This window comes from Stenella coeruleoalba, assembly GCF_951394435.1.
Source record: "Stenella coeruleoalba genome assembly, chromosome: 7".
NCBI classification, from domain to species: domain Eukaryota; kingdom Metazoa; phylum Chordata; class Mammalia; order Artiodactyla; family Delphinidae; genus Stenella; species Stenella coeruleoalba.
Genome location: NC_137153.1, coordinates 70,565,045 through 70,592,763, shown reverse-complemented (window position 1 = coordinate 70,592,763; position 27,719 = coordinate 70,565,045). Strand labels below are relative to the sequence as shown.

Below are 27,719 nucleotides of genomic sequence, written 5' to 3'. Positions count from 1 at the left end.
CAGTGTCCCGGTCCTAGCCTTTCAAAGCACATCACATGGCTACCTCCACAGAGGCCTGGTAGAGCTGGCTCTAGGCTTGGCCACAAAGAGGGCATGAGTCCTGGGCTCCTCCCATGTCACTCCCACTGTTGCCTCTGACTCAGTCTGACCTCTGACCTCAGCAAAGTTTGACCTCTCTCCCTCCAATTATCCTCAAAGACTGCCTCTCTCCTGTAGCTGCTCTAAGAGCATTTAACATCGCTCCAACATGTTTTACTTTTAAAAAATAGATGACAGGGAAGGAAAAGTCCTGCAAGAATCTTCTACTCTTGGTAGAGAACTCTGTGTGCAGGTTGGGTTGAGAGTAGGGGAAGAAGAACACAAATCAACATCTCAGAATATTACCCTGCCACAGGTTGATTATTTCTTTTTATTTTTATTTTTTTCGGTACGCGGGCCTCTCACTGTTGTGGCCTCTCCCGTTGCGGAGCACAGGCTCCGGACGCACAGGCTCAGCGGCCATGGCTCACGGGCCCAGCCGCTCCGTGGCATGTGGGATCTTCCCGGACTGGGGCACGAACCCGTGTCCCCTGCATCGGCAGGCGGACTCTCAACCACTGCTCCACCAGGGAAGCCCCACAGGTTGATTATTTTATCTAGAACATTTGATTCCTTAAAGGAAGACTAGAGTGGGTGTCTGAGCTGTGGACATATGGAAGTGGAAAAGAAAAACTGGATATAGAACCTGCCTCCTAAATGTAATGTTAGAAATTGCCTTAGCCTGGGTTTTCCAGAAAGCAGAGCCCAAGCAAAGGCTTGTGAAGACAGCTACTAAAAAGGGCACTCCCAGGAAGCTAGAGTGCCAGGCAAGGGGAGTGGCGCGGGGCAGAGGGAGGGCTAGTAGGAGCCACTATTGAGTTGCCCACCTGTTGTGACTGACTGTTCAGTCTCGCTGGATCATCGCCAAAGAGACCGGATAAATTTCATCTTGGCACCATCCATCTTGGAGGGGAGAAAAAGAGAAAGGTATCCACCACTTCCCACTGACTAAAACTCACCCCATGAGGTGTTAAGTCCTCCACAATGCCAGCTGTGCATGCCTGGGTGACAAGCACAGGACTGCAGGGTCCATGCCTGGACATCAGAGAAGCCCTGGGGCTGGAGTCAAGAGACCCTCAGGTGACACCTGTGTGGAGTTTGTTGGAACCCACAAACTCTGGTCACCTCAGAGATATCTGGAACCTGAAACAGAGGCTAAGACCATCTGAGGGAGTGCTGAAAGTGTGAGATACAGTAATGTATGACGGTACGCTATCGAAACTGTGAGTTTTAACAAACATATGAGGATAGCTTTATAAAATACATACTTTTTTTTATATATTATAAACACAATATATAGTATGCATAAATAATATATAAATAATATACTGTATAAATATATAGAATTATATATTTAGAATAAATCCAAAAATATATAGTATATAATGATATGCAATATATAAACAATATATTTATTATATATTACTTTCTAAATCTAAATTAGCATTGTCTCTATCAAAGTTGCCATTTTTTATTTATTCATTCATTCATTTGGATTTGTTTGTTTTTTTTAATTGAAGTATAGTTGATTTACAATGTGTTAGTTTCAGGTGTACAACAAAGTGATTCAGTCGCATATGTATGTATAATATATACACATATAAATGTGTATGTGTGTATATATTCTTTTTCAAATTCTTTTCCATTATAGTTTATTACAAGATATTAAATATACTTCCCTGTGCTATACAGTAGGTCCTTGTTGATTATCTACTTTATATATAGTAGTTCGTATTTGCTAATCCCAAACTCCTAATTTATCCCTCCCCCACCCCCTTCCCCTTTGGAAACCATAAGTTTGTTTTCTATGTCTGTTAGTCTGTTTCTGTTTTGTAAATAAGTTCATTTGTATCATTCTTTTAGATTCCACATATAAGTGATAGCACATGATATTTGTCTTTCTCTGTCTGCCTTACTTCATTTACTATGATAATCTTTAGGTCCATCATTCATTCATTTCTATTTGTTGGGTTTCCACTCTAGCAGTGAACAAAACAAGTAAAGCTCTTGTTCAAGGATGATAGTGTTAGAAAAAATATTTGTGAAACTTCTAAAATTACCTTAAATGTCAGCATTGAATTCTTTGAATATCTTTAATCATTTAAAATCTTGCTTTTTGTGTATCTATTTGACTTCTTGTGAATTGCCAGGAGCAAAAATATTCAGATCAAGAAATGGTGGGAAGACAACTTGAGTTGTAAAGATATTAGTCAAAACAGAGACACCAATATAAAAAAATGTGATGGGTTTCTCGTAGGATTTGGAAGTAGACTCATCTAGAAAATGCAAAAATTATTAAATGGAGTATGTGCATTTTAAAAACTAGTGTTTGCTTATATTTTCTGAGACTTAACCTCTTTTTAATGTGAGAAGCACTACTTTGGAAGAGAGGGCAAGGTAAGTGCTAAGTTTCTTTCTTTGTAATCTTCCCTCTTATTCTGGGACGTATCAGGAAGCTAAGACAATCCTAAGAATGCTGACATTTTTCTCACTTAAGAACAATGATAGAAATAAAAGAGATTTCTTCTCCTTTCTCAAAAAGTATACAAGCAACTTTATATTCTTTTTCTAAAATGGAGAATAGCTTGAATTGGAGACTCCAGATGACAGGTTATTACCTTTGCCAAAACAAATTTTAACAGAGATAATCTACCAGAAACCCCCAAAATACTCTAAAATTTGAAGTGGAATATAATAACAGCTTTAAAAATTATATCCAGGGTATTTTATGCTCACCAGTCATTCTCTTGGTCTTTTCCACAATATCAGTATGCACTTTGAACAGTATATTTGAGGATCTTTAAAATTATATGCTCTCATTCTACAAATGAGGAAATGAGGGCTCAGAGAGAAGATGAATCTTAGTTCCATAAGAAGATAAAGATGAAGTTGCTCAATTAATTAGACTGTGGAGAGTCTGTAATACAAGGGTTCAACTCCTGGTCCAGGGATTTTCCTTATATACAGTTTCTTACAGGAGGGAACATTAAAATAACTTAAACATACTTTATCTATTTCCATACAAAGCCAATTCAATTTCCTAGAGCAATTCAGCTCTTTCTGAAGTTTGCTTATGCCCATTATTTCATTGCTCAGACAAACAAACAAAATCCTTTTAACCAGTCTCTGTAGATAACAACTTACTGATCACAAATTTTTACTCAGGCATACCATTAGGGACCTCATCTCCAACCCTTACACTACCCACCACCTCAACAGATTCCCAAAACACAGAGTATTCAAATCAGAACTATTATGCCAAATATGGTTTTCTCCATCTCATTACATATATAGATATATTAATATTTTATATTAAAACTAGAATATACTCTTTTGAATCTTTGTTCGCCCACTTATTCAACAAATGTTAAGGCCTTACTTAATGTGTCGGGCTCTGTTGTAAATATCATAAGCATTTCTCCAAATGACAAAATGCAGTTCTGCAATACTGCTTCAAATGGCTGCATGATATAATGCTGCATGATATTCCATTATTTCATTTTACCAAAGTTTATTTAACAAGTTTCCCATTATTGAAGCATATGATGCTGATAATCTACCACTCCATGTCTTCCGGGACAAGATGGCATCTCTGAGAATTCTTGTCTTCTAGGTCAAAATGCTCCAGCCCTTCTTTTCTTATATCCATTAACTTAATTTGATCGAATCTTGAAGAAGGGTATGAAGCAGCAATGAGCCCTCACTTTTATCTAAGTGAGGCAACAGAAGCATTCATTATTTCTTCAGTTAGTCATTCAACCAGAATTCAAGTCCCTTCGTCAGGTCAGGTACTGTGATGGAGCAAGCAGTAGAGAGATAAATAAAGCACAGATACTTTACTACAGAGTATCACAATCAGAAGACAACCTTTGCTGAAGTTAGACACCTATTCTCCAGGTGAACCAGAGCAAAGACTAAGCTAACTTTACCAATGTCTAGTCTAGAATGTAACTCTAATTTGTGTGTTTTACTCTGCACAGCTCTTTTGTTCAGTTTTAGGATTTGTATTAGTTTTCCACTGCTGCATAATGAATTACCCTAAAACTTAGCAGCTTAAAGCATCAAACATTTAACATCTCACATTTTCTGTGGGTCACGTATGTAGGAGAAACTTAGCTGACAATTCAGGCTCAGAGTCTCTACAGCTAGGGCTACATCATCCAAAGGATGGCTGGGACTGGAAATCCCACTTCCATGAGGGCTCACTCACATGACTGTTGGCAGGAGGTCTCATTTTCTTTCTGGTTGTTGGCAGGAAGCTCCATTCCTTGCCACATGGACCTCTGCAGAGGGCTGCTTGAGTGTTCTCATGTCATAGTATCTGTCTTCCTTTAGAGCAAGTAATCCAAGAGAGAGCAAGGTGGAATCCACAGGGTTTTTTTATGACCTAGTCTTGGAAGTACCATCACTTCTGCAATACGTTATTGGTCACAGACCAACCCTGGTACAGTATAGGGATGATACAAGGGTGTGAACACTAGGACAGAGGGATCATTGGGGACTATCTTAAATGCTGACTTAGAGGCTTTGGCAATTGAAAAATTCCATGAGCCCCAAAACTCAGGAAAATGCTAAGAATATTATATTTGTTTTAGTAGCATATTTCATATGAAGATCACAGAATGGATACAAACTGTCTATAGCTTCATGAGAGATAATAGGAAAAAAATCTATAAAAGAAGAGAGAAACTTTGAGATTATTTTTCTAGTTTTCTAATTTGACCTGTATTTCAGTGCACCTGATGAGATGAAAATAAAAAAAGAAATTAAACCAGCCACTTCTCTAAATAGGGCCAGAGACAGACTGCCACTTTAAGAAAGATTTTCCTTACTACAGAAAAAGATTGCTGAGAGGCCCACCTTGTTTCATAAATAGTAAGGCATGTAGGTACCCAGAGTCCCGGAGAAAATGTGTAACAGGACCTCTTATTTTGTGTGGGTGTCTTCAAAGACCATGTATCCCAATCTCTTCTGCTTTGCAGAGATTGGGCAGGGTTATATTCATATTGCCCAGAGATTCCAGGGGAGATCTGCTTAGAAAAAGATATTAAAACTCTAACCCCATTACCGAAAAGTGAAGGAAACCTGTCTAGAGAGACCAAGTGATTCTGACAAATGCTCAAAAGTAGGAAGGGCAATGAGACTCCAGAACTGCAATAACTATGAGGGCAGACACTGGTACTGGATGGGTGAGAAGCTGTGTGGGAGCTGCATCTCTGTGCCTGTGAGCCGGCAGCACTGCCTGTTACCTGTTCTCTGCCCTCCAGGGAACAGTCTCTTACCTTGGGAAAACGAATGGGAGTAAATCAGCAGTGTTGAGAATGCTGAGTGGTCCTTTGAGTAATGTAACGCTGGGGAGTGAGACTGTCCCCTGTGGAGGAGCACTGTGGGGGGCTGGCCACATGGTGCCTGAGAATTGAGGCAGAGAACAGAGATCAGAGATGTCAAGGGGCTGACTCTAAGTGAGTTTGAAGCTCTGGATCCAGTCATGCCTGAAGACCAGAACGTATCAGTATGAATGAGATGATGGAGTGTCTAATCTGTTTGAGTTAGTTTTCTTTCTTGTTTTTTCTTTCTGTGAACTCAGGTCCACAAAATTGGATTAATCATGGTCGTTGGTTCATGACAACAGTTAATTCAAGCATAATCCTCTTTCAATTATTTTAATAGTGTAATGAATACTCACAATTCTTCACCCCAAGGAGGAATTATAACCTAATGTCAGTGTTAGGGGTTGAATTGTGTCCTCCTATAATTTATATTTTGAAGTCCTAACCCCCAGTTCCTCAGAATGTGACCCTATTTGGAAATAGGATCATTCCAGATATAATTAGTTAAGATGAGGTCATTAGGGTGGGCTCTAATCCAAAATGACTGGGGTCCATTTAAAAAGGGGAAATCTGGATCCAGAGTCAGATACACATAGAGGGAAGACACTCATCTACAAGCCAAGGAGAGAAGACTGGATAGATCCTTTTCTCATAGCACTCATAAGTACTAACATTGATTTTGGATTTCTAGCCTCTAGAAGCATGAGACAATAAATTTCTGTTGTCTAAGCCACCTAGTTTGTGGTACTTTATGAAGGCAGCTATAGCAAACTGATACAATCAGTAACTTATATTTACCAACATGCTGCTCTCCATTCCATCCTCCTGCCTTCCTTTTAGAACTAACATGTTCTGAACTTTGTGTGTGTGTGTGTGTGTGTGTGTGTGTGTGTGTGTGTGTGTACATACGTAATTGAGCCACTGAACTAGAGCCAGCAGCTGGCTACCCCAAGAATTCACATTATGCAAGAAAAATAAACATTTATATATTTAAGTCACTCTTAAGGTTTCTGTTACCTGTGGCCAAAATCATTACTGATTAATATAGAGATGAACTGGATTTCCTGGTAAAGTGCATGTAGAAGGGTCTGAGAATTGCATTTGGAACTCCACCTGTAGAGGAGAAAAGATTTAAATATTCAGATTGCTAAGTATAGAGTTAAATGTCTCAACTACTTATACATAGGTAAACTGAGGCTCAAGGACGAACAGTGATGTATCCATGGTTCTGTATCTGGGAGGGACTAGCCTTGGGTAAAGGACTGATACATGCACACATTTTTTTAGATCAAAACTGAGGCTGGTAATGGTAAATACAGACTTCTCCCAATTCCCAGCTCTATAACTTCAATGGTGTTATTCCCGCCTTAGCTTTCAATTCACTAGACTTAGTTTTATCTCAATCTGCCTTCCACTTGGCCAAAAGCATCTCCCACGACCAAAAGTTATAGATCACCTTCATTACTCTTTCCTCTTATGAAGCAATAGTGACATTCTTGGACGAGAACTCTGTGAAACAGCTGTTTCAATTAAGTGCTTCTCGGGTATTTGAAGAAAATTATAACTGCTGATGATGGCTAGGTGCTATCTATGAGATCTGACTCCCTGTTCTATCCTTTTCTTTTCCTTTTATATTACGAATATCCTTCACCCCACAAGCAAGCTTACACTATTCTGGTGCGCGTGTTCTTGGAAAATAATCCGCTGAGAAAGATGACCAAGAAATGGCACTGGATAAAAAAATGATCTAATCACTAAAGGGATAAATCTGGAATGCTCAGCTTTGTTAATGGGAGGCAAAGAGTATCATCCCTGTCTGCCTAGACCATACCTGCACGTTCTTCTAATTAAGTTCCCGTTCAGTGGCCTCAACAAAGCTGCATTCTGTTGTCTCTTAACTCAGTCTCCAAAGTGCTGGAGAAGACTTTATGCTACTCAATTGCCACAGCAAAAGTGATGGAAATCATTAATAGTTCTGATAATGCAAGCATTAAGGTTTGGATTACTGCTTTGGGATATTGTTTCTAATGACACAATGGTTTGCTAAGCTGCAACTATTCAGTATAACAACACAAAGAACAAATTTCTACACGTGGACAGTTGCTGGTACCTGCACCGGGAGTGGAGTTGGCAATATGTTATGCCTCAAAAGTCTACACTAATGGGTTAGAGTCAATATATGCAAATATACCTTAAAAAGGGAATGGTTCCAAGCCAGTAGGACTGAACTATTAGGAGGATAAATATATTAACAAATCCTTAGAAATGATGTCAATCAAGAGAGGGGATGGTCTGAAATGGAAGCATAAACCCAAAGAATAACAATAAGTGTTGAATTGCCTAACCTAATTTGACCAGGGGAGAGGAGTCTTAACCAGTGGGCCTTCAGTATTAGGATTTCACCGCAAATGCCTGAATAGAGATGAAAACATCAAGCTAATTTACCCTATGCCATTTATGTTAACTACCTCCCCTTTTTCTGATTTGATCCTAAACAGCCAATTTCTAATTTTTTAAATTGAACTGTCATTGACTTACAATACTGTGTTAATTTCTGCTATACAGCAAAATGATTCAGTTATATAAATATATACATTCTATTTTTATATTCTCTTCCATGATGGTTTATCACAGGATATTGAATATAGTTCCCTGTGCTATACAGTAGGACCTTGTTGTTTATCCGTTCTATATATACTAGCTTGCACCTGCTAATCCCAAACTCACACTCCATCCCTCCCCCACCCCCCCCTCCCCTTTGGCAACCACAAGTGTGTTCTCTATGTCTGTGCGTCCTCAACAGCCAACTTCTTGATAATATGGCTGCCCATAGAGATCTTCAAACAGGGGGAAAACATGCCAACATAAATACTATAGTCCACAAGACAGGATATTTCTAAATATAAGTTAATAAATAAGGATTCTAATTTTCTGGGTTTGTATATTGATATCCGCTAGTGTAGTTAGGGCGAGTCTTCCCCCTGAAAACGCATCTACCTTCAGTGGAAGGAAACCCAGTTTTATAGACCTGTGAGGCTGAAGTCTGTGGCAGACTCAACATGGTAACGTCACCCTATAAGGCATCTCCACGTGGCTGTGCCCACCCCTCGTCGGCTGGCTTTTAAGTTGAGGGTGAACCAAATTCATGGAGGTGAATCCTGGGGCTCTTATATTTCCTGCTCAAGTCTTGCAGGAGTAACATTCCTGTATCAGAATGATACATTTGCAAATGTTTTGATTAGGCTAGAGCTTGAATGAACATCTATTTCATCCTCTTGCCTTCAGTTAAGCAATCAACAGGTTTTCACCCAGTAGGCACCAAAAAGGAAGATGTCCATCAAGAATTCCCTGAAGGCAAATGCCATTGTTTCCTTTCAATTCCAAGTGGCCAGATCAGGAGAGTTCTATGAAAGTACAAAAGACAGCAGCTTGAGGGTCTTTCGCTGAAGGCACCTACTCCACCCTTAATTGTCGAATGCAGATAAGGACTGGTAAACATTTGAAAATGGGTTCTTTACTGCTCTGTGCACTGAGGGATGGGAAAGAGCAATGAAGGAGGCAAGGTGGCGCAGAGATAGGACTATGGTCTAGGAGTTCGAATGCCTGAGCTTGAGTTTTGGCTCAATAGCTCCAGCAGGGCACGACTTCCATCCTGTCTTTTCACCTTACTCCCCTCCATTGTTGAAGCATAGCACAGAACTATATGAGATTGGAAGTCCCCTCCAGGGCTAACAAGAGAGGAAGATGCTGCCTAGAGAGAGCATTTGACTTTGGACCCTACTGCAACATAATTCCTCAAACTTCTCAGGATGTTTGCAAGTGAGTCGGGAGATGGTCGAGCCTCTGATTGAACCAGGCCTCCCTAATTCATACCCCAGCCATTCCTTCATGCCAAAGTAAGGTTTCCACTCACATTTGTGGGAGGGAAGGTGATGACTAATTTGTATCATTTGGAGACTGCAGATGTTGTCACCTGATACTTGCCTTAAGCTGAGGGAGTCTCACCTCTAGCTAAAGATGTCTGCAGGGTTGTCATTCTCAGATGTTGCTATTTCTGCTGGTCACCCACTAAGGATGCAGACTTCAACTGACTGCACAATCACTAAACAGCACAGATCTATTGATGCTGATGGCAGCTGGGTAAGGACCTGAAGCAATGGCAGAGGTGCTGTGAAAGGGACAGCAAATTGAGACATGTAGTGAATGTGGGAGATTAGGATGGACCAAGAAGCTTCAACAGGGATCTTGAGCAGAGATGCCTCACTGACAGAACCTAGGGAGTAAAGTACCTACTCCCCAAGTCGCTGCTACAGGGTTTACCAGCAAAGTTAATAGCAACATTTTCTATAGCAATCATGTTATAAGAAACACACCAGCATCAAACAGCAGATATGACATCCGAGAAGGTTTGTTGGCAGAGAAATACCTACCATTTACTAATTTGTCTTGCTCTGAGCAAATGAAAAATTAAGCCAAGTCCAGGGATCAGCTAACCTTTCAGCAAAGCCATACATTAGGCATTCATTTTCCTCTCAGCACTTAGAAAATAAAAGACGGTATTGAAAAGGAGGCCTTGCATGAGACGTGCGTGACCCTGAGATACAATGAACTTGACTGAGGCAAATGTTGCCCTGAATTTGCAGAACAACATCACATGTATAGATGCGCAAACATGTGTGCATGTACATAAAAAGGATAACACATGCTTAAAGAAAAAGCCATTCCCCAGCACGGAAAGAAATAATTTCTCAACAGAAAAAGCAGACACCATGATGGCAAGAGTCCCTTGCAGAGACAAAGCTGCTATACTTATTCTTGTAAGGATTGGGCAGTAAGTACAACTACCTACTATATTTTAAGTCAAAAATGATTAAGATGATTGGAGTTTTCTGGGAGGATGCAAGCACACATTCAAGGGGCCATCTGGTCAGTGGATGCTTTCTGGTCCAAGCTGACTGTACCTAAGTTAATGGCAAGTCCTTTTATAGATTTTGCTACTGTTTCATGTTATATCAAATAAGGACCCCTGATGACAAGAGCATAGTATTATGGAATGGGATATAATGACAACCTACAGATTGAAGGGGGGTGGCTTCCATTTTGGAAGGGATGGTTACTGCCCACCAGATTCAAAGTGGATGTGGCAGATGGAAGAAAAGGGAATAGGTTCCTTGCCTGTGGGGTTCAATGAATGGACAGAGCTGCCTTGCCAACGAGCTGAATGGCTCAAGATAACTTGGCAGGCCTCTGCCAGAATAATCACTAAGAGGGCATGAAAAAAATAGAGTGAAAATTTTAATTTTTGGGGAAATTTTATATCTAATGAATCTGAAAAAATAATAAGTGATGAAGCTGTGGATATCAGCCCTTTTTAGTATTTTATATATGCATCATTTTTAATAAAATAGACAATTAAACATTATCAGTGCTTCCTATGCAGGCATTTTAGGGGAGAAAATGTTTCCTTCTGTCACCCTGAACTTCAGGAAAGAAAGCTCCGCTCAGGAAGCTTTGGGTTTTTTGTTAGTTTATTTATTTATTTATTTTATTTTGGAATTGAAGTATAGTTGATTTACAATATTGTGTTAGTTTCAGGTGTATAGCACAGTGATTCAGGTATACCACACAGGAATATTTATATATATATATTTATATACATATATATATATGTATATAAATATATATATATGTATAAATATATATATATGTATTCCTTTTCAGATTCTTTTCCCTTATAGGTTATTACAAAATATTGAGTATAGTTCCCTGTGCTATACAGTAGGTCCTTGTTGTTTATCTAGTTTATATATAGTAGTGTGTATCTGCTAATCCCAACCTCCTAATTTATCCCTCCCCCCATTTTAATATGCCGTGTCAATGTATAGACTTGTTCTTTTTAAAGTACATATGTGGGCTTAGCCTATCTCTAATTACATGGTATGAGTTATTAGTGATCCTTATTTAGATTTTTTCTAATTTAACGAATGACAGCTCTGGAACTTAGTACTCTCAGAGGTCTATCATAAATATCTCCTGCATTGACTATACTCTTTGTCATGATTAAAACTCAGTATTTTGGATGGCTGTCTCTAAGTGTGTCCTCAGCTAGAAAAAAGATGTAGGAATGTAGACACTTTCAGAAGTCTCTTTCTAGGAGGGACGCATTCCACGCTTCAAAGATACCTAGTATTTTATAGCTTGAGACTGTAAATTACCTAATCCAACTCTTTCGTTCTATAGATGAAGATGTTTCAGTTATGGGACATATAAACAGTAATGTCATGAGGCTACCCTCCTTCCCTGATACAGTGTTCTTTAAAATAATGTCTTGTTTCAAAGTGATACCTGATCATTAAAATAGTATAGAAGAGTTACTAATAAACAACAATATAACACCCATTTTGACCCAACCCAACCCCAATTCTGCTACATAGAAGATCATCTTCCAAAATACTTAACTCTAAATATCACCCTAGTAACTGGATTCCTTGATTCCTTGACTTTAGGAATTATTCATTGACTTCTTATTAAGATAGATAAGGATTTAGCTTTCAGAGAAGAAATACATGGTTTCTTTATCATATTCCTTAAACTTTCTTTTCTAATGCTTAGAAATGACTCCATTCTTTTTCTTGAGGGTACTCAGAGCTTGTTGACTTCCTATATAAAACAGATCGATTGCTTTCAGGGCCTATTCAAATGTCTTTCAGACTATGATTTCATTTCATTGGACTCTATCATTCAGTTCCCAGGCCAAAAAATCCAGAAACCACTCTAGTTAATTAAATCAGGGAGGAATGAATTTCCTCTTGAGGTAATTCATTACTAAAGTATTGGAAAGACAGAAGGAGTAAGAGGAAGAAGGTGGTATTACCCAGAGACAGTAACTGCAGTAAACACCACCGCCCTTGCAGAAACACCCGAGTCCACACTTCCCTCTACCACTGAGAAGAAGCCCATAGCCTCCAATACCTTGATGCTCTAGGAACATATGCTCTGCAGATGCTGTTGGAAGTTCTACCAACATGGCTGGTGCACTTGTATTAAAGCTACTGAAGCCACTGCCAGAATCACAAGGTCTTCTACCTTCCTCCTGTCTCCTAATTGCATTCAAAATTCTCCCACAGGATAGGGCTCCCCTGGTGGCGTAGTGGTTGAGAGTCTGCCTGCCGATGCAGGGGACGCGGGTTCGTGCCCTGGTCCGGGGGGATCCCACGCGCCGCGGAGTGGCTGGGCCCGTGAGCCATGGCCGCTGGGCCTGCGCGTCCAGAGCCTGTGCTCCTCAAGGGGAGAGGCCACAGCGGTGAGAGGCCCGCGTACCGCAAAAAAAAAAAAAAAAAAAAAATTCTCCCACAGGATAAAATAAATTAGAACCCAGCTAACAATGGAGTCTCAAAAAGGTAGTTTTCAGGCTCTCAGCCCCAGAAATACACAGGAGAGTACGGAAAATCAGTGTGTAGCTGAGAGCCAACAAAACACATCTGGAGCAGACTTTGGATTAGTTTAGGCTTACATCTTCATGTTTTGGTGTAAAAACTTCTAATTTCTCAATGAATTCTTCAGAAAGTATGCCTGAAAGGCAGACATTCTGAGTCTCTGCGTGTCAGAAAATGCTTGGATTGTGTCTTCACGTTTGATTGATAGTTTGGTTAAGTACAAAATTCTAGCTTCAAAATTGTTTTCATTTAAAATTGGTAGGCATTGCTCCATTGTCTTCTAGAGTCATGTACACCTCTTGAGGAGTATGAGTCTAGTTCTTATTGCAGGGTGTTTTTTACCATTTTTCTCTCTGGACAAAACAATTCCTCAAAACCAATTCTTCCTCAGACTATGTTTTAAGTGTATTCAGTTCTCTCCTCTGAGAGAGATCTGCCGTCACCCTGGAACAGACCCACTAAATCACTCAACTGGATTATTGCAATAGCTTCCTAACTGCTGTTTCCATTCTTGGACCCACTTCCCAAGAATATATTATCCAGAGTTATCCTTTTAAAATATAAATCAGTTAATGTCATCCTTCTAATTAGAATAATTCGGTGGTTTCCTGTATCAATTAGCTTTTGCTGCATAACAAATTACCCTGGAAGTCAGTGGCCTGAAACAACAAATATTTGGATTTCTCTTGCAGTTTTGTGGGTCAGTGAGAAGTATTTCTGGCCTGGTTGAGTTTGTTTGAAGCTGGATGGTCAAAAATGATCTCACTCAGCTGTCTGGCTGTAGGTAAACTAGGTGGTCTAGAGGGGGAGGGGTGGCACCTAAGTTGAATTAGCTCATCATTGCTCCATGTGGCACTGCATCTTCTAGTGGGCTTCTAGCTTACCATCTTCACAGGGCAGTCTCAGGGTTCCCTAGGCATCTGAAGAGAGCAAGCATCAATGTACAAATGCTCTTCAGGTTTTTGCTGGCGTCACAGTTACTAATATCCCATCACTTAAAGCAAATCACCTGACCAAAGTTTCACAATCATTGTGGTCCAGGTAGATCCATGAAATCATGTGGAAGTCAAACGCAGTAAAATGTCATTCTATCAATGCATGGATACTTCCTTTACTAGAGATTTTCCCAGGTGACTCTAATCTTCATTACTTCAGTCACCCATCACTGCTGTGCCAAAGGCTGAAGATATACATATGGCTAAGACATAGTCTCTGGTTTTAGGAGGCCCCTGGAGTGAGGCAGCCACACACCATCAGTCTGTGATTAAGATAATTAAAGAACCTACCTGAATTGAAAAAGACAAATGAACAAACTGCAAGTCACCATATCACATTTGATGAAAACTGGCAAACACACTTAGACAAACTCTGGCAAAAATTTTGCATTTTAACCATAAGGGGAAGAAAAACCCTTTAAGTATAAGGAAAATTAACAAAAAGAATCATCAAAGGAGAAAGAAACCAGGTTGACCTAAAATTTCTCTGAAATGTTATATGCGATAATTCATGGGAGCAGTATCTACGGTTTTGGAAAGTTGTGACCTAAGAATTTTTCCCAAATAGTCTGTCTTTAAAGAGAAAAATCCCTCAGATTTAAAAGGGCCTTCCTTTAAAAAAAAATTACTTTAGTATTCATGCTGCTTAATGGAGAAATGAAGTCATATTAGGAATTCTAGAATGGAGAATTCAAGTTATAAAAAGACTTGTTTAGCCTATAAACTCAAGATCCATTTAAATTATATTGATATATTGTCAGGTGGATGCTACAGCCTGGGGCAAGGATGTGGCCTGTATTCTGCTGTTCTTTATTTCTACTTCCACTCTTTTCTTACGGAAGAAGAATTTTTTTTTTTTTTTGGAGTTTAATCTTTATTTACAGGACACTGCAAGATATGAAATTCCACATAGAAATAGGAAACCCATTGAGAGGAGAAGCTTCATACAGTATGTACAGTTTGGAACTGTTCAAGTATAGTTTCTTTGTAAAAAGTGCTAAAATAACAAACCACATGTAAAGAGTTCTTAGTAGAGAAACAGTAAGACAAACTTCTACCAGACACAGTACACAACAAACAACTTTATGCCTCAGATGTACAGTCTAAAAGCTGAAGGTCCCAGCAGTGCCATCCTGAACTTGGAATGTAACCCTTCAGAGGTAGTTTCTGGCACCACATTTTGATCTGCCTCTTCCTCCACAGAGAAACACTTCTCAATCAAGTTCAATGAAGCTTTGTACACAGACTCATGTTCATGGTTTTGTAGAGCTTCAGTTTTGTCCAAACCTCCACATTCTTCAATCCTTATACTAAGTTTCTCAGTTTCCCCTAGTTTCTCAGCAGCGTGAAAGATATTTGAGATGGCGTCCAGAGTAACCAGAATAATTTTGGTGTCTTTCGCAGTTAGGAGGTTCATCAACGGTTCTATTACGCCACAATGAACAAGGTATACGATCTGCTCAACTGTTCCGCCACTTGTGTAGTTGGTCACAGCCCATACAGCTTCCTTTTGTGTCTTAAAGTCGGCCTTAGAGAGAACGCCAACAAGGAACGGGACTAAGCCATGATGTACAACTTGCTGTATCTGGTCCCGGCAGCCAGCCGTGATGTTTGACATCGTCCACGTAGCTTCCTTCTGAATGTTAGTTTTGGAGTTTGTTCGCAGGCTGGGAAAGATGGCAAGTACTCCTGCATCTATTACAACCTGAGTCTGTTCATCTGTCCCAGTGATGATATTCCTTACGGCTCTTAGCGCGGGAGTCACAATTGGCAATTCAGTAGCTCCTAAAAGCTTCACCAATTGAGGTACAACCCCCGTTTTCACAACCATTTCAATCCGTTCATTTGGACCATCGGTAAGGTAGGAAATAGCCCAGCAGGTATCAGCTAAAACTTCTGGATCATCATGTTGCAGGAGACGAACTAAAGTAGGAAGAATTTGCTCAACAGCATCTAAGGGGGGGGGGGTGCAGGATTCTTGTTGCGACAAAGATTTGAAAGTGTCCAGGTAAGATTACGTAAGTAAGCACATGTTAAGATGACAAATCAGGAGCCGCCAAAAGTGCCAACAGCGGGTCAACTGCACCGTACTTGATAACCAAGTCTCGGAAAACCGAGCCATCACCTGCAATGTTTCCTAGAGCCCATACAGCTTGTTCACTGATGTGAGTGTGGGGAGATGCCAACAGAGAAATGAATGCTGGGATAGCACCTCCATCTACCACAGCTTTGGTCTGTTCTGATGTCCCGGAAGCAATGTAAGTGAGGACCCAAGCAGATTCAAACTGAATGGGACTACAATCAGTTCTGCCCAAGAAGGACGCAAATTTTGGAATCAAACCAGCCCGGATTATGCTGTCTATAGGGGGCTGTTTCTCCCTGGAAAGCAGTTTCCTAGCAGCTTTTGTACCTTGGAGCTGGCTTTGCAAATTGTTGCTATTTGTGCCTTTGACAATGTCATCAACAGACCAATTTACAGTGCCCTGGTTGTTGCGGTTTTCCTGCAGTGGAGAAGCAGCATCATCTGGAAAAGAGCTGACATTTCTCCTTTTCAGCATCTGGTCACTCTTCTTAGCTTTCCTGAGCTCCACACTAACTTCTGTTCGGTGCCGCCTCATTCCTGGACTGTCTTTCCCCTTGTTCTTGAATCTGTTAAGGCGGGCAGCTGGTGAATTAGCATTCTCATTGGTGGACGCGGTTATGAGACAAAGGGAGAAAGCTACACAGCCGGCTCAAGCTTCCACAGGAGGCGGTGCGGGGCGCACAGGCTGCGGGTCGACTACGCTCAAGACGTCCACCACGGTCAGCCCGAGGATGGTGTGGTAAGGAAGAAGAAATATTTTCATTAGCAATATTCTTCCTTCCACCCTTCAAAGGGCATATCTTAGCATCTCTGATGTATGTTTAAAACAACTGATACAACCCATCTAAAATGGTTAAGTTATTTACATAGTTTAGACACTGCCAGGATGATTAATGAACAACTTTTTTCCTGTTGTACTAAAGCAGAATTGTCCTCATTCATTCATTCATCCATTCATTCACATGTCAGTGTACTCAACAGATAGTTATTTAGTGCCTCTTTTTGCCTGTCACTGTGTTACTCGCTGAGCATGAAATGGTGAAACTAACAGACAATTCTTTGCTTCATAGCATGTATGAATATCAGTAAGATAAGAAAAATCTCTTCAAGTTCATTTTTATTGCTAATGATTTTAATCAACTATGGAGTTTCCTTTTTTTTTTTTTTTTTCCCTGTACGCGGGCCTCTCACAGTTGTGGCCTCTCCCGTTGCAGAGCACAGGCTCCGGACGCGCAGGCTCAGCGGCCACGGCTCACGGGCCCAGCCGCTCCGCGGCATGTGGGATCTTCCCGGACCGGGGCACGGACGCGTGTCCCCTGCATCAGCAGGCGGACTCCCAACCACTGTGCCACCAGGGAAGCCCTGGAGTTTACATTTTTAAAACATATGTTGAATAATCTGAGCAATTAGAGATCCAGATTGGGAAATACTTTCTATCACCAAAACTCTCTTCATAATATTTCCACCTAAGACGTATGAATGTTTTTATGCAAAAATAAATGCATAGAAAAAAATGTTAGTAAGAACACACACTAAAATATTAAAAGTGGTTAACTCTGGGGAGTGGAAAAACAGAGTTTTTATTTCCTTTTACTTTCTGACTTCACCAAATCATCTATATTCAAGCATATATTATCTTTATCGTAGTATGTCAGTAGAGGTAAATCTAGTCCCTGGTACAGGAAAAAGGGAAATTAGTGGCTGTCACAAAAAAAGTTATTTCTTACTCTTATCACAGCCCAGTAAGGTTGTTCCTGATGGGATACATTTTTTTCAAGTGTGATTCAGAGACCCAGACCCTCTTCATTTTGTGGCTCTGCCATCTTCAACAAGTGAATCCCAAGTTTTTCCTAGGAGATGTACCCATCCCTGCATTCCAGAAAGAGAAAAGATGGCCCCCTGGGAGGATTGTATGGGCCGTGCCTGGAAGTCACATACATCAGTTTTTCCTACATCCACATTGGTCAGATCTCTGTCACTTAGCCACATCTAGATTCAAGGGAAGCTGAGAAATGTAGTCTAGTTGTGTACCCAGTATGAAGGAAAACAAGTGATGGTGAACACATCGAAGTCTTGGCCACAGTCAGCTCTTCCATTTGACTCTCATTCTCACACAAAGAACACACTTGCTCCTCCCCAGCAACAACTTTGAGAAACAACTCAAAAGTCCCAACCAGCCGCTGTACCCATTTCAAAGCTCTGCATCTCCAGAATACACACAGTCCATGCCATCCGTCTAGATGGGACTCCCTGTGGTCCAGCAGGCTTTGAATTAAAAAGACAAGTCATTTTCTCCTTCATCTCATCCCAACACACCCACTCAATGGTGGGACAGGGAGAGGATGAAAACCATCAGTACTCCCGTGGAGGAATGGGAACACATACCACTGATTCTGCTCTCTGGGAGCAACTCTCTTACACATTGCTCCTGGCTTCTGGCTCTGCCTTCTGAGAATTCTTTATTGTCCATTTTCAAAGTTGCTATTGAGGAAAAAACGGTCCTTCGGGGCTGTACAGTTTTCACTGCACACTTCAAGCTGGTATAAATGTGGATGCCTGAAGGTTGTTTTAAGCCTCACGTAGTTAAAGGGATTTTCAGTCCAGGTTTGTGGTTTCGTTGGCAATCACTGTACCCTAAGACACATAATCAACTTCTGATCTATTTGCTTCCATTCAGTTTCATGTACCAGTAACCACACCCAAAATTCTCTCCTAATCATGATTTTCAGACCTGATTTATTTCTTTGCTTTATCACCACCCCTCTCTTCCTCTCTGATTTCAGTGATGACTTTCTTAAAGCTGTCTAGAATTATGGTACAGGTGAGAAGGCCAAGCCCTCAATCTGATCTTTGCCACAGGGCTGAGTTTTATTGGGCCTTTGTTGCATAAATCCTTTTCCATGCTTATCTCTTAGTATTTGGATCAACAGCTTAGTATTAGAAGCAATAGCTTTTCCAACCTTTGGTACCAAATGTCTGCACTCTCTAATCCCTTTTATCCTGTGTGGAAACTGGTCAATTCCATTCTGAGGTTATCTCCTTTTTTATTGTAGTAAAGATATTCACAACAAAATTTACCGTCTTATCCATTTGTAAATGTACCATTCAGTGGCATTAACTTCATTTACATTGTTGTACAAACATCATCGTCATCCATCCACAGAACTCTTTTAATCTTCCCCAGCTAAAGCTCTGTACCTATTAAACACTAACTCCCCATCCTCCCTTGGCCCAGCCCTTGACAACCACCATTTACTTTCTGTCTCCGTGAATTTGACAACTTTAGGTATCTCATCTATGTGGAATCCTTTTTTACATATTTGGTCTTTTTTGTAACTGGCTTATTTCACTTAGCATAATGGCTTCAAGGTCCATCCATGTTGTAGCATGTACCAGAATTTCCTTCCTTTTTAAGGCTCAATAATATTCCATTGTGTATATATATACCATATTTTGTTTATCCATTCACCCATGGTTATCTTTTTTTGTAATAATTTGCTAAAAGTAGAAAATAAAAGCCAACATATTCCATTACACTGATTTCTGACAACCACTTCCCTTCAAGCTACAGTCTCAGTAACATATAGTGTGTTCTTCCAAGTCATCACAGACAACAGTTTTACCAAGTGTTTTGTCACTGCATAATACGTCTTTTTTTTCCAGCCTCCAATATCAGTTTCCTCACTGCTCTTCCCTGACCTCTATATCAATGCCCATGTTTTAAATGTTATTATGACAGCATCCTGCTTAATGATACTACTTACGTTATTTCTTACAATAATTCTAGGAGTTATAATAGATAAACATGGAACTATCAATGTCTGCCTTAATTTGGGTTCTTTCAAAAGCAGAAGGCATCAAGGACCTGCGTCCTGGTAGTTTATTTGGAAAGTGATCCCAGGAGACAAAAATGAAGGAATAAGGAGAGACAGGGAAGAAGGAAAGCACACTATGAAATGTGTTATCAAGGCCACTGCTGTGGGCTCAGTTCTGCAGGAATTGTGTATTGAATGCCTCCTACAACTGTCTTTCTGAAGGGTGGAAACTGGAGCATTTATTGACCCACTGCTGTCCGCATTGTTTGAGGGTTGCTCCTGGGGATGTTAATACTCTTGCTTATCCATGATGCATTTGCTTGTATGTAGGCCAGGTAGATTCCTGCAGGGGCAGAGAAGTCCCCCGGACAAAATGTAGAAAGATGCTCAGTGTATATTTGAGGTGGGATACAACCAACACAAAGCCTGTCCGAGTTTTTATGGAACTTTTTATCTCAGCAGCAGTAGAAATCACAGGTGGGCCGAAGAGACGCAGGACTGTGGCATATGGTAGCAGAAGTGTCTGCTACAGTGATATAGCAACATACAAGTTTAGGCTCACTAACGTCTTAGTGCATGTGTCTCCAGTAGCCCTCCTCTAAACAGCAAGACCCAGGCATCTGCCATATTGTAGCTCTACCAGCTTCAACAGATGATAGCCAAGGTCACCATGGTTATCTTTTTATTTAAATGGACAAGAAGGAAAAGGAGGCTGAAGGATCGCCCATAGGAAGTTTTTATGATTTAGATCTGGAAGGGGCATCTATCACGTCCATCTATAACCTCTTGACCAGAAGTCAGTCACATGGCTACACCTACCTGCAAGGCAGGCTGGGAAACATAGGCTATTTTTTGTTCCAGAGGGACTAGGAAATAGATTTTGGTAAACATACGGAAGCCTCTAACATAGAAAGTAAGATTGTATTTTTTTAAAAATCTAAGGCAATATATGTTAAACACGTTAAACCTAATTTACCCTTTGACCTAGAAATTGCAGTTCTAGAGGTCCTACTCTCATGGATATTCTCTACTAGGTCCTCCAGATCTATTCTCCACCCTTCTTCCTTTCTGCATCATGGGCTCCCTAGTGTTCTGACTTCTACTTGGATTCAGCCAATGGAAATCTCCAGTAGGAGATCAGAGAATGGGAGGAGAGAAAAGTGGGAGCATATAGTTCCCTAGCAAGGCCACGTGTTAGGAGTGGCTGAATTCCTCTAGTGCAGGCCACAGCTTATCGTGGGAGGCCATCTCCTACAACTCCAGCCACCTCCACAGCTTCAGCTCCGCTTCTGTCTCTCAGTTGCAGTTACTGCTCCCTCTTTTTGCCCCTTTGGGCCTGGGGTGGTGACAGCTCCCAGCTGTTCACCAGCTCTTGAGGCTTTAATGCTGCTCACACTTTTTAAAATAGTCCTCAGTTGCCCCATTTAAGTGTGCCTTCTTTTTCCTTTCTGGACCCCAACTAATACATCATCCTAGAAAAAGAATCAGAATTGCAAGTAAGGAACATACAAAGATGTTCAGCACAGCAATATTTAGAAGAGCAAAAGCTCTGAAACTGAGTGTCTAATAATTAGGAATAGTTAAATACATTACAATGAATGTATGATAGAAAAAAATATATATATACTAACATGTGAGTTTTCAGTGTCTTTTTCTGTCTCCTACTTCAAAAACCCTGCCTGAATCCCAGGAAAATTCTGCTCAAGTCTTTCCTTCCTGTTCTCCCTCCCCAGTCCTCAAATATTTTTCACCAGAATGAATTACTGAGTTGAGGGTGGGAGGCCTACATCTAAAGTTGTGGAGGAAATAGCTTGATTTACATTGAAAGAAAGGAAGGAGAAAAAATATTATATCAGTGAGGGGACTATATGGGACCAAAAGGGGGGACAGAAGATATGAGGAGATGAATGGGAAAAGAAGAACTTTGCCATGTGTGTTTCTTTTTGTAAACACTCTTCCAAAGAAACCTAGAATAAATATCTTTGTTATTTACAATACTCCCTGAAACTCCTGATATGAGATCCCTGTTTCTTTCCCATTTATTGATTTCTCACTGTGTGCCCCTGTGCAAAGTGAGTTCCCTGTCTCATTTCATGTGGTTGAGGCATCTCCGTATTCAAGATGAGGACACGGAAGCTCAGAAAGCTTGGCTGGGTTTTTTATGCCATCCCTATGTGTTCAGGAATTTCTGTCCCTGTGATAAAATACTGTATAGAAATTGTGTTCTAAGGATTCTAACGATCTGAAAACTGTAGTTTTGTCTTTCTAAAATATATTTTATTTTCTGCTTGTAGAAATAAACTACCTAAAAATCTGAAACCTTTGTAGAGGGAGAAAAAGAGAGAGTAAAGAATGAAAGGAAATACAGTCAATAATCATAGTATTCATAAATTTCATTCAACAAATATTTATTGGACTGAGGAAACAGCAGTGAACAAAACAAAATCCCTGCATCTAGAGAACCAACACAATAACACAAAAAGTAACAGCAAATAACATGACAGAATGCTATGGAGGAGGGATAAAGCATGGAGGGAGTAAGTGAAGGGAGCTATTTTAGACGGGGTATCCAGGGAAAGTGTTTCTGTGAAGTAAGATTTAAACAGGGACCTAAGGAGGTCACATGTGAGAGATGAATGGGATGAGGAGGTAGGCCATGTGACCATCTGGGGGAAGAACAGTTCAGCAAAGAAAACAGTGAGCACATGACCCTGGAGCAAGAGCACTTGAGACATGTGGCAAATGGAAGGATTTCCTGCTTTTTTAAGGCTTAATTATATATATATATATATATATATATATATATAATATAATATATGTGTATATATATATGTAGATAGATACATAGATAGATATGAGTATCAAATGCTATTATTGCAAAACTTAAGCCACTTACTGATTATTCACTTTTCTAAAAGACACAAATACAAGAATAAAATAAACACACCCAGTATATATCACATTTTGTCTATTCATTTACATATATGATTGCTTCCAAATCTTGGCTACTGTGAATAATGCCACAATAAACAAGAGAGCGCAGATATCTCTTTGAGATAGTGATTTTGCTTCCCTTGGATATATACCTAGAAGTGGGATTGCTGGATCACATGGTAGTTCTACTTTTAATTTTTTGAGGAACCTCCATACTGTTTTTCATAGTGGCTGCACCAATTTACATTTCCACCAATAGTGCACAAGGGTTCCCTTTTCTCTACATCCTCACCAACAGTTATTATCTCATTATGATCTTGATTTGTGTTTCCCTGATAATTAGTGATGTTGAGCATCTTTTCATATACTGTTAGCCATTTGTATGTCCTCTTTGAAAAAATGTCTATACAAGTCCTTTGCCCATTTTTTTAATCTAGTTATTTGGGTTATTTGTTTTTTGTGTTTTTTTGCTATTGAGTTCTATGAATTTCTTATATATTTGGGATATTAACCCCTTATCAGATATTTGCAACAACATGGATATTTGAACCTGGAGGACATTATGCTAAGTGAAATAAGCCACAGAAAGACAAGTATCATATGATCTTACTTATATGGGAAATCTAAAACACACTCATAGCAACAGAGAGTAGAATGGTTGTTGTCAGAGGCTGAGGGGAATGGGGGAAAAGGAGAGGTATTGAACAGAGGGCATAAGCTTTTAGTTACAAGGTGAATCAGTTCTGGAGATCTAATATAGAGCATGTTGACTGCAGTTAATAATAATATATTGTATACTTGAAAGTTGCTAAGACAGTAGATCTCAGGTGTTCTCACCACACACACTCACACGTACGGTAACTACGGGAGATGATGTATATGTTAATTAGTTTGACTTGGTAAGCATTTCACAATGTATACGTATATCAAAAAATCACATTGTATACCTTAAATATATACAATTTCTAATTGTCAAAAAAAAAACTCAACAAAACAAAGCAAGAGTATGCAGGACAGACTTGCTAAGTATCAAGAGGCTAGGCTTGCTAGAGCTCAGTGAATGAGGGAAAGAGCAACACGATGTGATCAGAGGGACAGCAGGGGTGTCATATTGGCCTTGGAGGCCACTGTAGGAACCTTAGATTATATTCCAATGGAATGGGATGCCATTGGATGGCTTTGGACAGGGGATGGATTGATATGATTCACATTTTAAATGGTTCACTCTGGCTACTCTGTGGAGAGTATTGATAAACTCTTGGTTACCACTGCTGGGTATTTTTGATTTTCTTTATTTTTCTGTTTTAATAATAAGCATATCTCAGTTTTACAAGCAAAAAAAAAGCATAGTTTATAAAGACAAAAGGCAATTATCTTAGTTATACATAGCTGCGTAACAAAGTACCACAAGGCTCAGCAACTGAGAAGCACAAATGTTTATTATCTCACAGTTTCTGTGGGTCAAGAATCCTGGAGTAGCTCAGGCGAATGCCTCTGGCTCATCCCTCTGGCTCAGGGTATCCCAGGATGCAGTCACCTCAGGCTCACCTGGGGGGAGATCTGCCTCCAAGCTCTCTCACGTGGATATTGCCCAGCCTCCCATCCTCTCTGGCTCTTGACCAGAGACATCAGTTCTTCACTAAAAGGGCTGCTCTCTTTCCCCAGAGTGAAAATATCCGAGAGAGAGAGGATGAGAGAGAGAGTTCCTAAGACAGAAGCCATAGTCTTTTTATGACCTAATCTCATAAGTTATATCCCATCACTTCTGCCATGGTTTAGTCTTTAAGAGCCACTATATCCTGCCCATGTTCAAGGGGAGGAATTACCCAAGGGCATGAATACTGGGAGGTGGGTGATACGGAGACCATCGTGGAGGTGCTGTCACAATAACTACTTTCTCAAAGCTCCTGATTTTACAGAAGCAGAAACCTATCTGAATGTCAGCCTGGACTCTACCGCTCACCTTGAAGCCTCCACAGGGTAGTTGTGATGATGCTTCTGAAAGGGCTTTGAAAACTGCCCAGCACAGGAAAATGGAAGGGATTATTTTGCTTTTCTCATTGGTATCCATTCCAGATTTGGCCTTTATTCTTCTTCATCCCCTGTATTAATGATTTCATCGTGGGTTACGCAGTTTGTTTCTAGAGTGAAAATCTTCCAGTTTGAACAGAGAAATGACAATAGGGAGTAAGAAAGCAGAGTGTTAACTCCTCCAGGTTCAGGACGGGCTTCCTATTTAACTGTATACCTCCCAGTAACAGAAGCTCTGACAACCCAATTCCCAAAGACCTGCGTATCCCTCAGAGATGAGGCCAGCAGAGGGTCAGAAGAAAGCAGGATGTTAGATACATTTGCCTTTGATATGTGTCTTATCTCGTTCCATAGTTATCCAAATTTGACTGTAAACTTCTGGAAGGCAGAGGCTTTATTAGTCTCTAAACTCTATATTCAAGTTTTACCATTAAATAATTCCCTAAGGAAAATCCTCCTCTACGGAAGGCAACTCAGTTTTCAAAAACAGCGGTGACAAAATCAACCTTAAAATTCAACCTTGCCTAAATTGTGTCATGCTACTCCATGAAAAAAAAATTCCTCAGAACACAGCTTCTGTTTCAAGATACAAAGATCTGACTCCGGGCAATTTTCTAACGTCTTCGTGCTTGCCTTTTGCACCCCTGGATTCCCCTTCCCTTTCTGGGCCCCCCTCCCATCCCAAGTGACTACTCCTTCATTTTCAGCCTCTTCTTCAAATACTACTAATTTACTCTTATACCTATTTTTATCAATATTTCCCTGAGACACATATTCATTCATACTCAAGTGCTAATTTAGTCTAGTATTTGCACAGACCCCATCTCTCCTCTCATCTAATTACAGTATGGAAGGCTTTTTTACCAATTAGAGTAATTCTTAGATAGCCAGCAGGTGGCCATAGGGAGTGTGAAGAGAGCAAGCGCCCCAAATCACAGGAGATCTACTTGTTTGAGCCAAAAATTAAGCAAGATTTAGTCTCTTTAAGGCGAATGGATTAGGAGGGAGGTGTCAAAATGGACTGCCCGTTATCCAAATCTCTTGTGAATACATTAGCATTAATTAATACATACATGAATATGTTTTACATTAATTTGTGTTGTTGAAATATATGTGGGCCAACCATCTGCCTGAGGGCATGCGGGAAGCGTTCCCAGAATTCTCTCAGTAGCCATGAACTGGAGTGTTCACCCCTATGTTCTCTGTCCATGTTTGGACAAGAGATGTTTCAGCTCTTCAAACAATTAGGTGAAGACTTGTTTATAGGGAAGAAAGCTAAGGCAGGAAAATAATGGCATCAGCAGCTGTTCTATTTAAGTCAGAGGCGACTGCTGTATGCTGAATGTTTGGTGGCTACTCCAGGCTTGGCATGTACAGCTATGACCTTAATTGGCGAAGCTAGAAGGAGAAGAAGCTACAGCTTATTGATTGATTATGTAAGCTCAGATGTTTGACACACATTATTTCATTGAGTCCTCCACACCGACCCTGAGTTAGACCAATTCTACTGAGGGGAAAAGCAAGGCCCAGAGACCTTAGTATGTCCAAAGTCATAGAAACAGGATTAGTGTTCAGATATGTCTCACTCCAGGCATTGCTCTTGGAGAATGCCTATCAGCTCTGACATGAAGAGACCCTGAGGTTGCAAAGGCCATGTCCTCAGAAGTCATTTCCTAGAGTAAGAGAGGGAGGCAAAAACAGGCAGAGGCTGGGGAGCAGAAAGAAAGGAAGGGACCAGAAAGGGGAGGCTAGTGGAAAAGCAGAAGATAGGAAACAACAGAGGGGAAAAGAAATGAGCTTCAGGAAAGGAATAGGGAAAAGAAGTGACCACAGAATAGGGGTGAAATCAACTGCTTTTCAAGACAGAAACAATAAAAATTTTGCAACATTCCTTAAGAATCCTATTGCTGAACAACAGAAAATTCGGTTGTTGTTTTCTATCAAAAGAAGTAATGACTACAGATGGGGAAATAAGGAACTGATGTCTGTTAAATGTCTTCTGTCAGGGCCTCTGCTAACCCATGGATTTGGGGAAAGTTAGAAAAAGACATCCTCTCTTGCTGGCGGTAGCTCCACAGGCACAGGGCTTGGTGAATTGATTCTGTCTTCAGTGCCCCCTCGTTCTCTTATCTGGGGAACAGCCTGCAGGAATGTGCAGGATGGCGCTACCTGCTGTGTACTAGGGCCTTGACATGCACTATCACATTACTGTATACAACAATTATTTCCATATTGTGGATCAGGAATCCGAGGCCCAGAGGAATTAATATCACACCATACAAACCAGACGCACACGCATGTGCACCCACATGCACACACACACACCCAGTATCCCAAAGTCACCCAGAGAGTGAATTCACTAAAGTAGTGTAATTGCAAGTGATTTGAAAACTCAATAAATAATCAGGTAATGTATTAGCTGACTTAACTAAAAAACCCTGAAATTGTGTGAGCTTCAGGTTAGGATTGATTAGGGGATGGATTGATTTTCCTGCAGTTATCTCACGTACATCCCCCTCTGTGTGCCAGCTTCATCATCACAGCCCAGCAGTTGCAAAAAGCCCTCCTGTAACCACGCTGCCGACAGCATGTCTTCTAGTAGTTCCCACAGCATAAGAAGAAAGCCTGTTTTCCAGGAGCTCCTAGCAAATGTATCCTCCATTCTAATTGGTCCATATTGGATCATGAGTTTATTGTTAAACCTATAATTGTGGACAGGGGCAAGATTATGCTGGGAACATAAGCCTGATCTACAGACCTAATCTGTAGAACCTGACTGAGCATCAGTTTCTCCAAAAGGTATAACCACTAAGAAATTAGGTATCAGTATGAAAATCAAAGTCATTACCAAAAGAAGAAATGGGTACTTGGAAGGGCACCCATCTGTCCACCACAGTAAGTGTGGTAGATCATATGTTGTTACTTAATTATTTTTACCCCTTCCCTATCTCCATGGGAGAAGACTGCTTTCTGATCCCCATTGAACCTGGGCTTAAGCATGGGACTATCCTTCCTTG

The 27,719-nt window shown here is 40.4% G+C and overlaps 1 protein-coding gene and 1 long non-coding RNA gene across 2 annotated transcripts in view; one reads left to right on the top strand and one right to left on the bottom strand.

Annotated features, from left to right (window-relative positions):
- Positions 1 to 27,719, top strand: part of LOC307188997 — a 154,682-nt gene that overhangs the window by 61,418 nt on the left and 65,545 nt on the right. The gene's annotated exons all lie outside the window — the stretch shown is intronic.
- On the bottom strand, positions 14,943 to 18,154 carry LOC307189559 (importin subunit alpha-1-like; the record flags this gene model as incomplete). The annotated part of the gene is given in 5 exon segments (XM_079927746.1): positions 14,943 to 14,989; positions 14,992 to 15,805; positions 15,808 to 15,878; positions 15,881 to 16,558; positions 18,109 to 18,154. Coding segments are annotated over 5 exon segments (1,656 nt in total).